General features: G+C 38.3%; 2 protein-coding genes across 6 annotated transcripts; both read right to left on the bottom strand.

The window, feature by feature from the left end:
* Positions 1 to 5,381: 5,381 nt before the first annotated feature.
* LOC127107641 (pollen-specific leucine-rich repeat extensin-like protein 3) lies at positions 5,382 to 7,114 on the bottom strand. 2 transcript variants are annotated; one of them, XM_051044943.1, is made up of 3 exons: positions 6,862 to 7,114; positions 5,747 to 6,134; positions 5,382 to 5,642 (listed from the first exon to the last, which is right to left on the bottom strand). In XM_051044943.1, the coding sequence occupies exons 1-3, from the start codon at positions 6,877 to 6,879 to the stop codon at positions 5,503 to 5,505; spliced, it is 546 nt and encodes a 181-aa protein (XP_050900900.1). In that variant the 5' UTR covers positions 6,880 to 7,114; the 3' UTR covers positions 5,382 to 5,502. The 2 variants fall into 2 exon arrangements, with proteins under 2 accessions (XP_050900900.1, XP_050900901.1); XM_051044944.1 differs by having other exon boundaries at positions 5,459 to 5,636; positions 6,862 to 7,108.
* Positions 7,115 to 7,239: 125 nt separating this feature from the next.
* Positions 7,240 to 13,015, bottom strand: LOC127107639 (uncharacterized). 4 transcript variants are annotated; one of them, XM_051044940.1, is made up of 6 exons: positions 9,293 to 13,015; positions 9,103 to 9,154; positions 8,206 to 8,316; positions 7,950 to 8,087; positions 7,548 to 7,798; positions 7,240 to 7,457 (listed from the first exon to the last, which is right to left on the bottom strand). In XM_051044940.1, exon 1 carries the CDS (start codon positions 13,001 to 13,003, stop codon positions 10,637 to 10,639), a length of 2,367 nt encoding a protein of 788 aa, XP_050900897.1. In that variant the 5' UTR covers positions 13,004 to 13,015; the 3' UTR covers positions 7,240 to 7,457; positions 7,548 to 7,798; positions 7,950 to 8,087; positions 8,206 to 8,316; positions 9,103 to 9,154; positions 9,293 to 10,636. The 4 variants fall into 4 exon arrangements, with proteins under 4 accessions (XP_050900897.1, XP_050900896.1, XP_050900895.1 ...); XM_051044939.1 differs by having other exon boundaries at positions 7,554 to 7,798; XM_051044938.1 differs by lacking the exon at positions 7,240 to 7,457 and having other exon boundaries at positions 7,480 to 7,798.
* Between the last annotated feature and the right edge of the window lie 472 nt (positions 13,016 to 13,487).

Here is a 13,487-nt window from a genome sequence, read left to right as displayed (position 1 = left end):
TGATATTAGCCCATCCATATGTATGTATAAGATCTCACTTAAAGATGAAATAAAAGTAGTGAGACAACCCCGTAATCCTTTAATTCTTGATGTTATGAAAAAGGAGATCACTTTCACGCGCTCATTCAACACTTTTACTTATCAAAGATTCTTCTTTGATCTTGGAATACAAGGCGAATGCACTAATCAAAATTTCAAGGTCAATGGACACTATCCAAAGCTACTACATGAGAACCCGACTTTGGAAGAAGAGACTGTAGAAAAACTCTCTTTGAGAAAGTTTGCTTATGCAATCACTTATCCGCCTTGACTCCTCGGGTGTGTTCTTTCCTTTCTCTCACTCTTATTTTATATTTATGCTCTTTCATTGAGGGCAATGCTTATTTTAAGTGTGGGAGAGGGAAATCGTTTGTTTCGTTTGTTTTCCTTGTTTTTGTTAGTGTTTTGTTTGTTTTCAGTCATAAAAAATGCATCTTCTTGAAGGTTTTAGGCTATAGACTAACTAATTTGAGATTAGTTTGCGGAGACTTGGGAAAAATTCACAAGATCGGTATCGTCTTAACACCGTAAGTCTCCTACATATTGAAATTGATTCGAATTCTTATTATGTTTTAGCCTTAAATTCTCATTCTCTAACAGCTCTTGAGTAGTTTATTTCAGCAGTCAGGACCATCTCACACACTCTACGCAGGGAAGCCGATGAATATAAGTGAGTGTTCCGAAAAAGAAAAAAAAAGAAAGAAAAGGGAATGCACCTTCTAAGTTTGGTGACCCTCACCCGGTCAATTAACCCAACGGATGTAGAACCTTAAAAAAATTGAAAATAAGACTCGTTGTCAGTTGGTTTAGCGGTTTCTGGTGTTGAACTTGGTAGGGCGGATTACGGTCCGATCCCCCGCAACTACAACTGAGTAAGCAAAGGGTTATGCCACGTAAGTACTAGAATCCCATGCAAAAAGGACCGGAGTCACTAACTGGTCGCCTTGCTATGGGTATGTGGAGATAACGGGCTTAATGTGATTGCGTCTGAATGAAAAGGAGTAAAAAGAAGGATGAGTAAGTTAGGCTTTAACATAATAACATTATTCGAGTTGATCTATGTATTCAAGAGGTTTATAACTGCATAATTGTGGATTAGTGTTCCTACGATATCCTTAATGTGCAAGATTAGTAGATATCGATGCAAACTTAACCGAAGAAGACTTGTAGCCTAGGATGAGTAACTAATGATTTGTTTGTGTTTTCTTTGTTTTATTTTAAATTTTGCTCGGAGTGCAAAAGTTCAAGTGCATTTTGATGCACATTTTTCTATATTTATACTTATGCATTTTCATGTTTTAGTTTGGTTATTTTTCCCTTTTAATGTGTTTTTATAATTTATCTTATTTTAAGACTTATTTGTTTTTCGCAGTTTATTTTCAGCATTAGCAGTCTGCACAAATAAATTTATAACTGGAGCTAGGAGTATCGGATCGAGGCGTGCTACCAGTAGTTGGAAAGCTAAGAGAAAGAGATACGACTTTCATGAAGAAGTAAGAAGCTAATTAGGACTGTAGCATGGTTGAAAAATTCGTTGAAGCCTTCCGCACTAGATTTATATTTTGTGTTGGGTTATTTAGTTTGGGCCTGGGTTATGTTTTGACCAAATTAAGTTTATTCTACTTTTCCTATAACCTAAGGAGCCGAAAACAGTACACGGTATCACTATTCATGAAAAATTGAAAGCTTGTACGAATTCCATGGATAACTAATCCCTCGGATTCGATCTGCCGTAATTCAGGTTCCAAAACTTGAGATTATTATAATGTTAATTTTAGTTTAATTCCTTTCAATGATATTTTGTGTTCTTGTATGCTTAATTCGATTGCATGAAATATATTGATTCAGTTTGGTTGATTGTATGATCCTAACATAGGCACGTCACATTTGCTTAATTCGTTTTTGTGTCTGATCAATCATGTTTGCTTAATCCATGAAAACTTATCCCGTTTGCTTAATTCGGACAATAGGATCATACATCTCACAAACTTCACTGCGTTTGTCATTGAGTTTGTATCCAAATAGGAATAGACAATCCGCCTAGGGTATTAAAATTATTTTAGTCGATGATAGTAGGAACTGAATCGGTAGATTGAATTATATCATAATCACTTATTTCATAACAGCTTATTTTAAGAATTGCTTTTAATAATCACTTTTTCTTAATCGAACACCAAACCAAAAAACCCCCACTTGATTCGATTTACCTTTGGATAATAATGACCAAGAATCCTTGTGAGAATGATATTCGAGTTAAAATTGTCGCCGTACTACGTTTTTTAAAAACACTCGTTTTGACCTGCGCGCGACAGCGGATAAAGTAGTTTATGAATTATGAAAAGAGCGTGAGTGTGTTCTAGAAACTTATTTAATTAAATATTGAATAATGATGTAATATATGATTGAAATTATGATGTAATAAATGAGAGATATTTTGGACATTCTAAAAATATTTGTTTTATGATGCATGAAAAGATTATTAAAATTCAAATGGATATTTTAATGATAAATCAAATGATCATGAATTTATTTTCAAAATGCATAATGAAAAAAAAAATGCAATTTTAGTCAATTTCTTCAACATGTAAAATGTTGACTTTATGTTGACTTTTTTTACTATAATGCATATATGCATGATTATGGTGATTTTTTTATGATAAAAATGCACATGGCTAAAAATACAAAACTCGACAAATGGACATGTATTAGATGCATTTAGAATATCCGGACAAAATTGGGATATGACAAGCCCCTATAGTTCTGGCCATCTCCGACAATGCAACCTCTAGGTTAACTCCCAAATAGTCTGTCATCATCTCAAGCGCCTCGTCTTTGCTAATCCACCCTTGATCTAGAAGTTTCCCTTGATCAGAATTTGCATCAAATACGACACACTATCGAGTGTGATAGACATCTCACAAAGCGGGAGGTGAAATGATGAGGTCTCCTTCTTCCATCTCTCAAAGAATGCAGTAAGACATGCACAAGTCCTTCATCCCAAATAGTTACAAAGCTTCCTGAAACCACTCCTCATTCAGCTGAGGCAAGCCATTAATCTTCCACCCGTGGTTAATAAACTTTAGTGGATCACAATCCTGTAGAAAATAAAAACTAATGTCAGAAACTTGTAATATATTAATAAACATAAATTAAAAGGTTCAATCCAACTAATTCTACCTCTTCGTCCTAGATATGTCTAGAAGTATGTTGTGGGTAAAGAGGCAGTATTGATAACTCTACAGAGCCTCCTTCAAATGGCTCTGGCTCAGAATCCTCAATAGCCTCACTATATGAAGTTAGCATTGGCTCAATAACATCAGAAGTAGAAGATGGCACTGGCTCAGAATGCACCATCCATAGGTGGCACTGGCTCAGCAACATCACCAACCTCACCATCTAGAGGTGGCACTGGCTCAGCAGCATCAGAAGAAGAAGGTGGCACTGGCTCAGAAGCACCATTCGGAGGTGGCAATGGCTCAACAACATCAGAAGTAGGAGGTACCACTAGTGACTCAGGTACCTCTCGCGCCTGAATAGGTGAAACCTAACGCATGTAGGAGGATATATGAAGTGATGTTTTGGTAGGTGAAACACGTCTTCTACGAGGAGAAGAAGATGAAGAAGCAAGAGGATAAGCATGAACTTTAGAAGTAGATGCATTCGCATGACCAAAGGGAACATGAGCCTCCAAAACCTGAATTTTCTCTCTCCGCACAGATGCAAATTTGTTCAACCCTCCCAAGCATCAGTCTATCGGGTATATTAGCCATAATGCCGGGGAGTTAAAGTAAACCAGACAATTAGTGCAAGTAAGCAACACTACAAACAAGAAAGCCAAAAAAAAGATTGGTATTTTACAGAGATGCATCTCCGAGTAATATGAATCCAAACATTGGAAATTCCAAAGATGCATCTCCAAAATTTTCTGCAACTTTTTAGGTTCGTCAATGGCGGCAATGCACCACCAAACACTAAAAATAAATGGTTTGATCATCATTTTCAGCCAACAAACATGTTATACACTATGTCTAAACTATCATTCATGCAATTTCTACTCATTTCTAAACTTAATCATCATTTTTTACTCATTTACACAAAAACTAAAAAAATAACTCAAAAAACTTATCAAAACATCAAAAACTAAGAATTTTTCAGTTTGATTTTAGATTTGGATGAGGTTTCTGATGTTGATAGAAGAACCTTTGAGCTTGCTTGATTGATTTTGGACTTGGTTGATGGAAGAAACTTTGAGAGAGTTTGAAGAGAGTTTTGAGTTTTTTTAGAAATGAGGAATGAGAAAGGTTCTGACGCGATTTAAACTCTAATACCTTCTGGAGATGGATCTCTGAAATAAGTTTGAAGATGCATCTCCGAAATATTTTAATGTTTAATCTAAATTTGGTGCATCCGGAGATGCATCTCTAAAATTTGGGGGCATTTAAGTATTTACACGTGGTGCTTAAATAACACATAGGGTGAATTAAGAAATTCCCTTCTTATTTTTTAAGTCAAATGGGCCAAATTAGGCCACTAAAAATATATTGAGACATTTCTTGAGAATTCACAACTAGTACTTATGTAATCAATAGACCAAATGGTTTATTTTCGATAAATTATCAATCTTGCTTAATTTCACATACAAATGTTATTATTATTAGTAGTAGTTCCTCGTGTGATGGATGCATCTGCCTACCAGGATGATGAATGGAAGCAATAATATTTTTAAAAAACCTATTTTTTTATTCAAGCTCTAATATGTATGGTAAAGCACTCTATTAAAATTAATCATTGTCGCCTAATGTGGCTGCCACTTGTCATAAAGTTGTGGGTCGTAATAAATGTTGTAGTCAAGAGCCACACATTAAAAATGATTCTGGCTCAGTGTGTTCCAGTAATGTGGGACGCATACGAGTTCTTAGACTAGACATAGCATGAAAAATCATGTCACTACTACGGAAAACACATGTAATGATGATTGTGAAACACATATAATGACGATTTCACGTCCGTTGTTATGTAGCGTGTGATTGTATGTATGCTGGTTTCCACAACGGGCGAGTGTCCGTTGTTATAAGTTAGGTAACACGCTACTTAAAATAATGGTTAAAGCAAACAATCATTGTGAAATAATTTATTGGTCCTGAGTTTGAATCCCAACAAAACCATTCTTGCGTTTTAATATTTCACCAAGGTTATATGTTCCAACCATGGTGGTATGTGTAAGAGTTTATTATAAAATATATGATTTCTTGTTTTTCCTTGCCCCTCATTAACCATATACAACCATTCAAATAGATTTTTGAGATAATAAAAAGAAAATTAAATTATTCTTGAAAAACAACTTAAGCCAAATGTAGGTAACATACAAAAAAAGTGATGTTCAACTTGATGTCAAAGTTCAAGTCTAAGCATAAATATTGAACACCAACAAAATATTAAACAAAACAAACATAAAAATAAGGTTTATCGATTCATGCCAACCGCCTTACGATTCCATTTTTTCCATTCCTTACAGGTTAACCAAGGAAGAAGAGGTGCTTTTGATGGGATCGGATAGAGTGATGGCAACGGCAGCACCACTGAGACTGGCAGCTCAGCTGAAACTTAAAAAAAAAAAGAATGGACAACATACAAACATTAAAAGAAATCTAACGGATTGACATACGAATATCTTTAAAATATTTCCTCTCACGGCGGGATTACTAACCGACGGGAGCTTGTCGGGAACACCATGGAACCGGATGACGCGGTGGATAGTGTGGTGGCGGACATAGTGGTGGTGGACATAGTGGTGAAGGTGGCAGCTTTGCCAAGTCACTACCGGAGGACGTCAGCTCTGGTGAGGACGGCACCTCCGGTGATTCGGATGATGAGATATCCTCTGGTGAGGACGGCGGCAGTTGTGAAACGGACGGTGGAGGCGGTGAAACGGACGGTGGAGGCGGCTGTTGTACCTCCAATGAGAGCGCAAGCTGCTGCTGTAGATCATACTGGAATTTCGAGTCTAGAGTTTGGTGGTTTCTGCCATCCTTCCACCGCATGATCCATAAAATTATATATGCGCCAACCGAGAACCCAACAGTGAAAGAAGCAACCTAGTAGAAAAGAAAAAATATAAGTATGATTGAATGCTAATAGAAAAAAATAAAACTGTCTGCAGCAAACTAACTAAAAGATAGATTAATAACTCCACTGCACCAGCTGCAACCACTCGCCCAAACTGCTACCACTAGCATACAACCAAAACACCCCTAAATTCCAGGCAACACCCGAAACTGAGAAAACCAAGTTACGCATCTCCCTCACTACACCACCATCTCCCCTCCAGTAAGATAAAATCCAAATAAAAGAGCAACACCACAAAGGAAAAAGAAGTTCTGCAGCTAGAACCTTTACAGTACTTACTAATTCCCAAATCAGAAAAGAGGCAACCATATCAGAAAAGAAACATTAAAAGAACAAGCAAATCAGTAGAATATGCATGGAGATTTGTTGTTTACACTTGCATCAGTTCAAGAGAATACATCATGTGCAAGGTTCTGGTTCCTACCTGCCACGTTGCAACCAAGGAATGGTGCCATCATGGGGCAGAACTCAATGAACTCAATTAAGAGGCAACCATATCAGAAAAGAAGAAACACTAAAACAAGTTTGAATCTCATGGCAAGAATGCATCAGCAAGAGCATCATATGCTTGAATATATCCAACACCCAAAAAAAAAAGACATAGAAGTTGGCATACAAAAGAGGGAGAGAAGAAATAAATTAAAATCGTACCAGAAGTAGAAAAAGAGGGAGAGAAGAAATAAATTAAAAACGTACCAGAAGAAGAGTATCCATGAGAAGGAACGTGATGAGAGAAGAAAGAAAAAATGAGAAAGATGGACAATATAAGAAGGGGGTGAGAGAGAGAAAATAAGAAATAAAAAATGTTAGATTATAGGTCTAAAAGGAGTTAGGTGAACTAAGTAGGCTGTGAAAGTTGTCTATCACAGTAGAGTCTGCTTGCCACAGCCACCCTTCAAACAGAAACATCAAATCAAAATTTTTAAAAGAGTTAAAAAAGTGGGTTCTGGTTCCTACCTGCCATCATGTACCTTTCTCATCAAAATGCATAGGGACTATGCCTTTTGATATCTCAAAAGTCTTCAGGTCAACATCGCATAAAAATAACTAAAAGAGAAAACTGTCACTAACAAGTTATTAACAAAAACCTCATATATTCTAGTAAAAAAAGTGATACTTATAGGCTTCTATTGTTTCTGTTGTAGCCGGTACAATACTACAACAATATGTCAAATACTACAAAATCAAGGGCAAATAAATACTATAAAAAGCTAACATAAAATTCCAAAACAGTGCCTTCAACTTCAACAATCCAGTACACTTAAATTTCAGGAGAGGTTCAGCAACATTAACTGCAAAAACCAGAGAAACAAGTGACACAATTAACAAGTCTCACAATTACAAGAATGAAAAACAAGTAACACCTAAATGAATTCAAGTACCCATACTGTCAACAATCACATTAAGAAATATTTGGTTGATGATCCAGCGATAGTCCCGCCACCGCATCAGACACCTCTTCCAAAGCTTCGTATAAAATGGCAGATGATGTGTTGGCGTGCTTCTCCGGAGATTGAGCAACCTCCAGCTTGGCTTCCAAAATCTTGATTTTGATTGATAAAACTTGGCACAGTTGGCACTGTTTAGATTTTGAAGAACCACTGCCCTCTCCGGATTCAGCTGGTGAACAACCCTGTGGTACCAGATAATTCAGGCAATAGTAATTTAAAATATATTGCTTAGAAAAAAAAATGGTTAACTCCTGCAGCCTCTTCAATAATTAGCTATCTTCAGATTCAGCTAGTGAACCACTACCATCTTCAATAAAACAGCATTTTGCATACCTGCAGGGAGCACACTTCCATGCCCTTGTCTTCGTATCGTACAAGGGCACACATACCTTCACCACACAAACAACGCCTGAGTTGGTCCTCCCACAAAAAGAATTGGCAACCGAAGTCCCATCTCCCATTTGACAATTTCTGTTTCAGTAAGTTCACATAAGACTTCAAACAGTCAAATTACATATACAATTTCACACAGTCTACATAAAACTATATAAGGGTTAATAAAGTTATATAATGGTTAACTCTTGTTTACCTTTGATTTTGTACAGCAGTAGTACATTCTATTTTTATTTTTATTCGAATTTGAACACTTCCGTAACATTCTCCCCTTCTTGCATTGGCAAACAATTTCATATTGATCCATCTATCGTGCCAAAGTAAACAACAACAACATTAGTGGGTTTGCCAACTGATGGAACGTCAAATGCTAATATTAAAAGTGCTCAAAGATTTAATCAATGACTTGTTGATAGAATTGTGAAAAAGCAAGGAAAACATAAAACCCTAAAAATATCTACAACCAATTTCTAACAAAAAGAGACTTTACTAGATGCATATCTAAGGGATCTGAGGGTGCCTGAACCACTTCGCCGTGACGGATAGTGAAGGAGTTATTCGGGGAAGCTTTGGCGAGAATCTTCACAATTCGTTTGTTGGAGGAGATAAAATGATGATCGGTGGGTATTTGTTCAATTCGTTTTTTAAAAACCAGTTTTAAACCGGTTTCTCTCAAAACCAGTTTTTTATTTTCTTTAAAAAAAATCAGTGTTAAGACCAATTTTATAAAAAAAAACCAGCAAGGAATTATATAACAGCAAGGAATTATAACTTTCTTTTATTTCTAAACCAGATGGTCTTAGATGAAAATTGAGAGTATCAACATAGATCAACCAATATTATTATTAAGACAATATCAACCCAATTGTAGAACCATCACTCCATCCAACGATGACTAAATACATGTTGTAATTTTATACACAGTCAAAAGGACTTAAGTATCTGGGGGCTAAAAATGCAGTGACCAAAAGCATTGTCCTTGGAACTAATTTATACAATAGTGCAACATAAATTATTTGACAGGCTGACAGCACAGTAGAAGACCAATAATGGAATTATATAAATAAAAGAAGTATAGTCATTGAACAAATACCTTTCCTGAATCTCTAGCCAAACTGGATTTCAGAAGTAGTGTTCGATATTTCCTGCAGGATTAACCAATGAATAAATAAAAGCTTCTAACAAATTTTAGAGAGTCTCAATTTTGGAAACCGATAAGCTGATCCAAATTTTCAAACAATTAGGGTTTATACAAAAAAAGAGGGATGAAGGAGAGAACTAACCAAAGAAATCTGCGACGAAATCTGCGAAATGAGAGACGAATATGGCAAAGGCGGTGTGTTGTGGTTTATATATTAGGATTATTTCCATAAAATATAGGATTAGTAAATATAAAATAGTAAATATAAAATAGTTTTTCAGATTCTTTGGTTAAAATATAAAATAGTAATCCCAGATCGAACCCCAAATGTGCATTTATTAGGATTAAGTCTCAACCTAAACTTCCTCAAACGTGTGAATAGTTTTTCCAGGTTAGTGATGTGCTCTTCTTCTGTCTGGGATTTGGCAATCATGTCATCGACATACACCTCGATCTCTTCATGAATCATGTCATGAAAGAGAGTCACCATGGCACGTTGGTATGTTGCCCCAGCGTTTTTTAAACCAAACGGCATTACTTTGTAACAAAAGGTGCCCCAAGGAGTAATGAATGTGGTCTTCTCCATGTCTTCGGGATCCATCTTAATTTGGTTGTATCTTGAGAAACCGTCCATGAAAGAAAACACGGAGAACTGAGCTGTGTTATCCACTAATACATCAATATGAGGTAATGGGAAATCGTCTTTGGGACTAGCTCGGTTTAAGTCTCTGTAGTCTACGCACATGCGGACTTTTCCATCTTTCTTTGGCACCGGTACAATGTTGGCAACCCATTGTGGGTATTTAGCGACTTCCAGGAAACCAGCGTCAAACTGCTTTCTCACCTCTTCTCTGATCTTGAGAGCCATATCAGGTCGTGTCCTTCTTAGCTTTTGTTTGACAGCAGGGCATTCTTCTTTAAGGGGAAGCTTGTGGGTCACAATGTCAGTGTCTAATCCGGGCATGTCTTGGTATGACCAAGCAAACACGTCGTCATATTCGTGGAGGAGCTCTATCAGTCTTGTCTTTACTGTATCTTGAAGCGTTGCGCCTACCCTTACTTCTCTCTTATCTTCTTCTGTTCCCAGATTGATAACTTCAACGTCTTCCTGGTGTGGTTGAATGACCCTTTCTTCTTGTCTGAGTAATCTGGCCAACTCTTCAGGGAGTTCGCAATCTTCCCCCACTTCGTCTTCAGCTTGGTAGATTGGACAATCAAAGTCATATTGGACCATAGCAGTGTTGTTATCAATAGTCTCGGTGGTGTTTCTGCATGTTATGATTTATGCGGTTTATTTAGAAAGTGCGTGCATAAAAAATTGATTGCCATTTTCGTAAATAGATCAAAACGAAAGAAAAGGAACAAAAATTTGAATGCAAAACGTCATTTCATTAATGATAAAAACTCTTGAAAAAGATAAAGGAGGCCCTACAACATGCCACTGTGCCTTGGGCAGAGCACAGGGTTTTGTCTAAAAATGATAAAATTACTTTTGAAATATTTGGGGAACTTCCACAGCCTTCCAGTTTGTTAGTTCTTCATTAGGTGCGGCTTGACGCATCCAGCTGGACTCCCCCTCCTTGCGGTCTTCTTCACTGATCATTGCCACCTGCTTGCCAAAGATGTGGCCAGCGCTGGTGAATGTTTTCTCCACAGAAGGAATCTTCTCTTTGTGAGATTGGTTACCAACTTTGTATGATGATGGGTCATACCCTAAGTCGAACTTGTCTCGTTTCTCTTTCAATTCCACCACTTTGCCCCAGTCTTGTGCATCTTCACTTTCCATAACGGCTTTAGCTCCTTGCCATGAGGCCATGGAAGGTCCGGATTTTGGGACTTCCAAGGTCTGTTGAACGGCCATCATGTTTACCACTTCCAGGGATTGGAATGGTGTCTCAGTGATTTCGCCATCCACCTCGATATACCGAAAAGATGTTAAGTGACTGACCAAGATATCTTCTTCTCCTCCAACCACAATCATTTTGTCATTTGTGATGAATTTTAGTTTTTGATGCAGAGTGGAGGTGACAGCACCTGCAGAGTGAATCCAGGGTCTCCCGAGTAAGCAACTGTAGCCAGGATGTATATCCATGACCTGGAATGTAATATTAAAAATTGTTGGACCGATCTTGGTTGGTAAGTCAACCTCTCCTATCACTGCTCGCCTTGAGCCATCAAATGCTTTTACGATTAGGGTGCTGGGCTTCATACTTATTCCTTCCACTGGCAGTTTTATCAAAGTTGTCTTTGGCATGACGTTCAATGAGGAACCTGTGTCTACCAACACCCTTGACAGTATAGTATCCATGCACTTCAAAGAGATGTGGAGAGCCTTGTTATGGTTCTTTCCTTCAATCGGTAGTTCGTCATCATTAAAACCCAAGAAATTTCCAGTAGTCACACAAGCTATTACGTCATCAAACTGTTCTACTGTTATGTCCTTGGTGATATGAGCGGCGCTCAATACCTTCAACAGTGAATTCCTGTGTGCTTCTGAGTTGAGGAGGAGAGATAACATGGAAATTTTGGAGGGTGTTTGGTTTAGCTGGTCCACCACCTTGTAATCGCTTTTCTTGATTATTTTCAAAAACTCCTCAGCCTCCTCATGAGTGACACCAGCTTTAGGAGACAGGTGCATGTCTTGCATCCCCTGATTAGGAATGGGGATAACAGCCTCCTTCCCTTTAGCTCTCTCAGAAGTATCAACAGTTCTTGGTGCGAACACTCGGCCGCTGCGCGTCATTCCTGCTGGGCCCACAATTGAAGTGACATTTGGTTCATTAATCATTAAAGGTTTATCTTCCTGCCCCTGCTTAAAAGCTCTGGGCTGATATATCCATGGGACTACCTTCTCATCTTTATATTCGAAAGGTGCTGGGAACTCTATCACCAACGTATTTATAGGTATTTCTACTCTGACCTCATCATAGGGGATATCTACCACGGCTATCTCTTCCTGGCGCTTGCTCTTGACATGGTAAGTTATCTGTAACTCGCCTCGATCCAGCATTCGTTGTATAAAACTCCTCAACTCTTCATTATTCTCTTCCTCAACCATCTCTTCCAGGATCAAACCACTTTTCAGCAATTGTGCTCCTATCATGGTGATAGGGGTTTGAATCTCTTCAACCTTACGGATCAGTTTGCCTCCATCACTCTCCTCAATGGCACTGACGGAAGCATCCTTATGCGTTGGCATAGGGTTGGTATTCACGTTCGGGCGTCTTGGAGTGAAAGAAACGACCTTGGCTTCGATCAAGTCTTGTACTCGATTCTGAAATGCGAAACAGTTTTCCAAGGTATGACCAAGCGCTCCCATGTGAAATTCACAATGGGCATTAGCGTCGTATCCAGGTGGATATGGAAAAACAGCTGGTTTTAACTCCCTCAATGTTAGAAGTCCCTCCTTCTGCAGATATGGGAATATCTGACTATAAGGTACTGGTAGAGGATCAAGTTGTCTTCTTGGAGGTCTTCGCTTGAACTGTCTTGGTGGTGCGGTATTTTGTTGATGATGATGTTGTTGATGTTGTGGTTGATACATTTGTTGTTGCTGCGTCGGCTGTTGATAGGGTATAGGTACCACGGCGGCGACTTGACCATATGAAGCTTGTTGTTTCCCTTTGTAGTTCCTGGATATGGCGTTTGTTTCACCTTCTCTTTTCTTTGGGAATCCTCCAGAATATTTCTTTGGTGCGCTAGATGTTGTCACTGCTCCAGGAATTTTTCCATCTCTCAACCCCTTCTCTATGCGGTCTCCAATCGTGACGAGATGTGCGAAGTCAGATGCGGCACTGCTCACTAATCGATCAAAGAAAGGGTCCTTCAAGGTGTCCACAAATATACCGGTCATTTCCTTCTCAGACAATGGTGGCTCTACCTGAGCAGCCAACTCTCTCCACCACTAGGCATATTCTTTGAATGACTCACTCTCCTTCATAGCCATCCCCTGCAACTGCATTCGGTCGGGTGCCATATCTAAGTTGTATTTGTACTGACGGAGAAATGCGTCAGCCAAATCCTCCCAACTTTGAATTCGGCCCTGTTCTAAACTCATATACCATCTCAGAGATGCTCCACTCAAACTGTCTTGGAAACAGTGTACGAGTAGTTTGTCATTTTCGGTATGAGCAGCCATTTTCCTGAAATACATCACCAAGTGACTTCTTGGACAAATTTGTCCTTTGTATTTCTCGAAATCAGGGGTTTTAAATTTAGCTGGGATGACTAAATTCGATACCAAACGCATGTTCATGGCAGAAGCACCGAAGATGTTGTTTCCTTCTATGGCTTTGATTTTCTTTTCCAGGGCACGAAGCCTATCTGCAGCAGGATCT

Source organism: Lathyrus oleraceus, chromosome 7 (genome assembly GCF_024323335.1).
Source record: "Lathyrus oleraceus cultivar Zhongwan6 chromosome 7, CAAS_Psat_ZW6_1.0, whole genome shotgun sequence".
In the NCBI taxonomy this organism is placed as follows: domain Eukaryota; kingdom Viridiplantae; phylum Streptophyta; class Magnoliopsida; order Fabales; family Fabaceae; genus Lathyrus; species Lathyrus oleraceus.
This window is presented reverse-complemented; position numbering and strand designations above follow the sequence as displayed.

What these genes read in the sequence shown, in the direction of transcription:
- LOC127107641 (XM_051044943.1), bottom strand. An exon ending in TTCCCGACAAGCTCCCGTCG is followed by an intron (nt 5,643 to 5,746) that starts GTTAGTAATCCC and finishes TTTTTTTTTAAG; the next exon opens with TTTCAGCTGAGCTGCCAGTC.
- LOC127107639 (XM_051044940.1), bottom strand. Translation starts at nt 13,003, where the DNA reads ATGACCGGTATATTTGTGGACACCTTGAAGGACCCTTTCTTTGATCGA.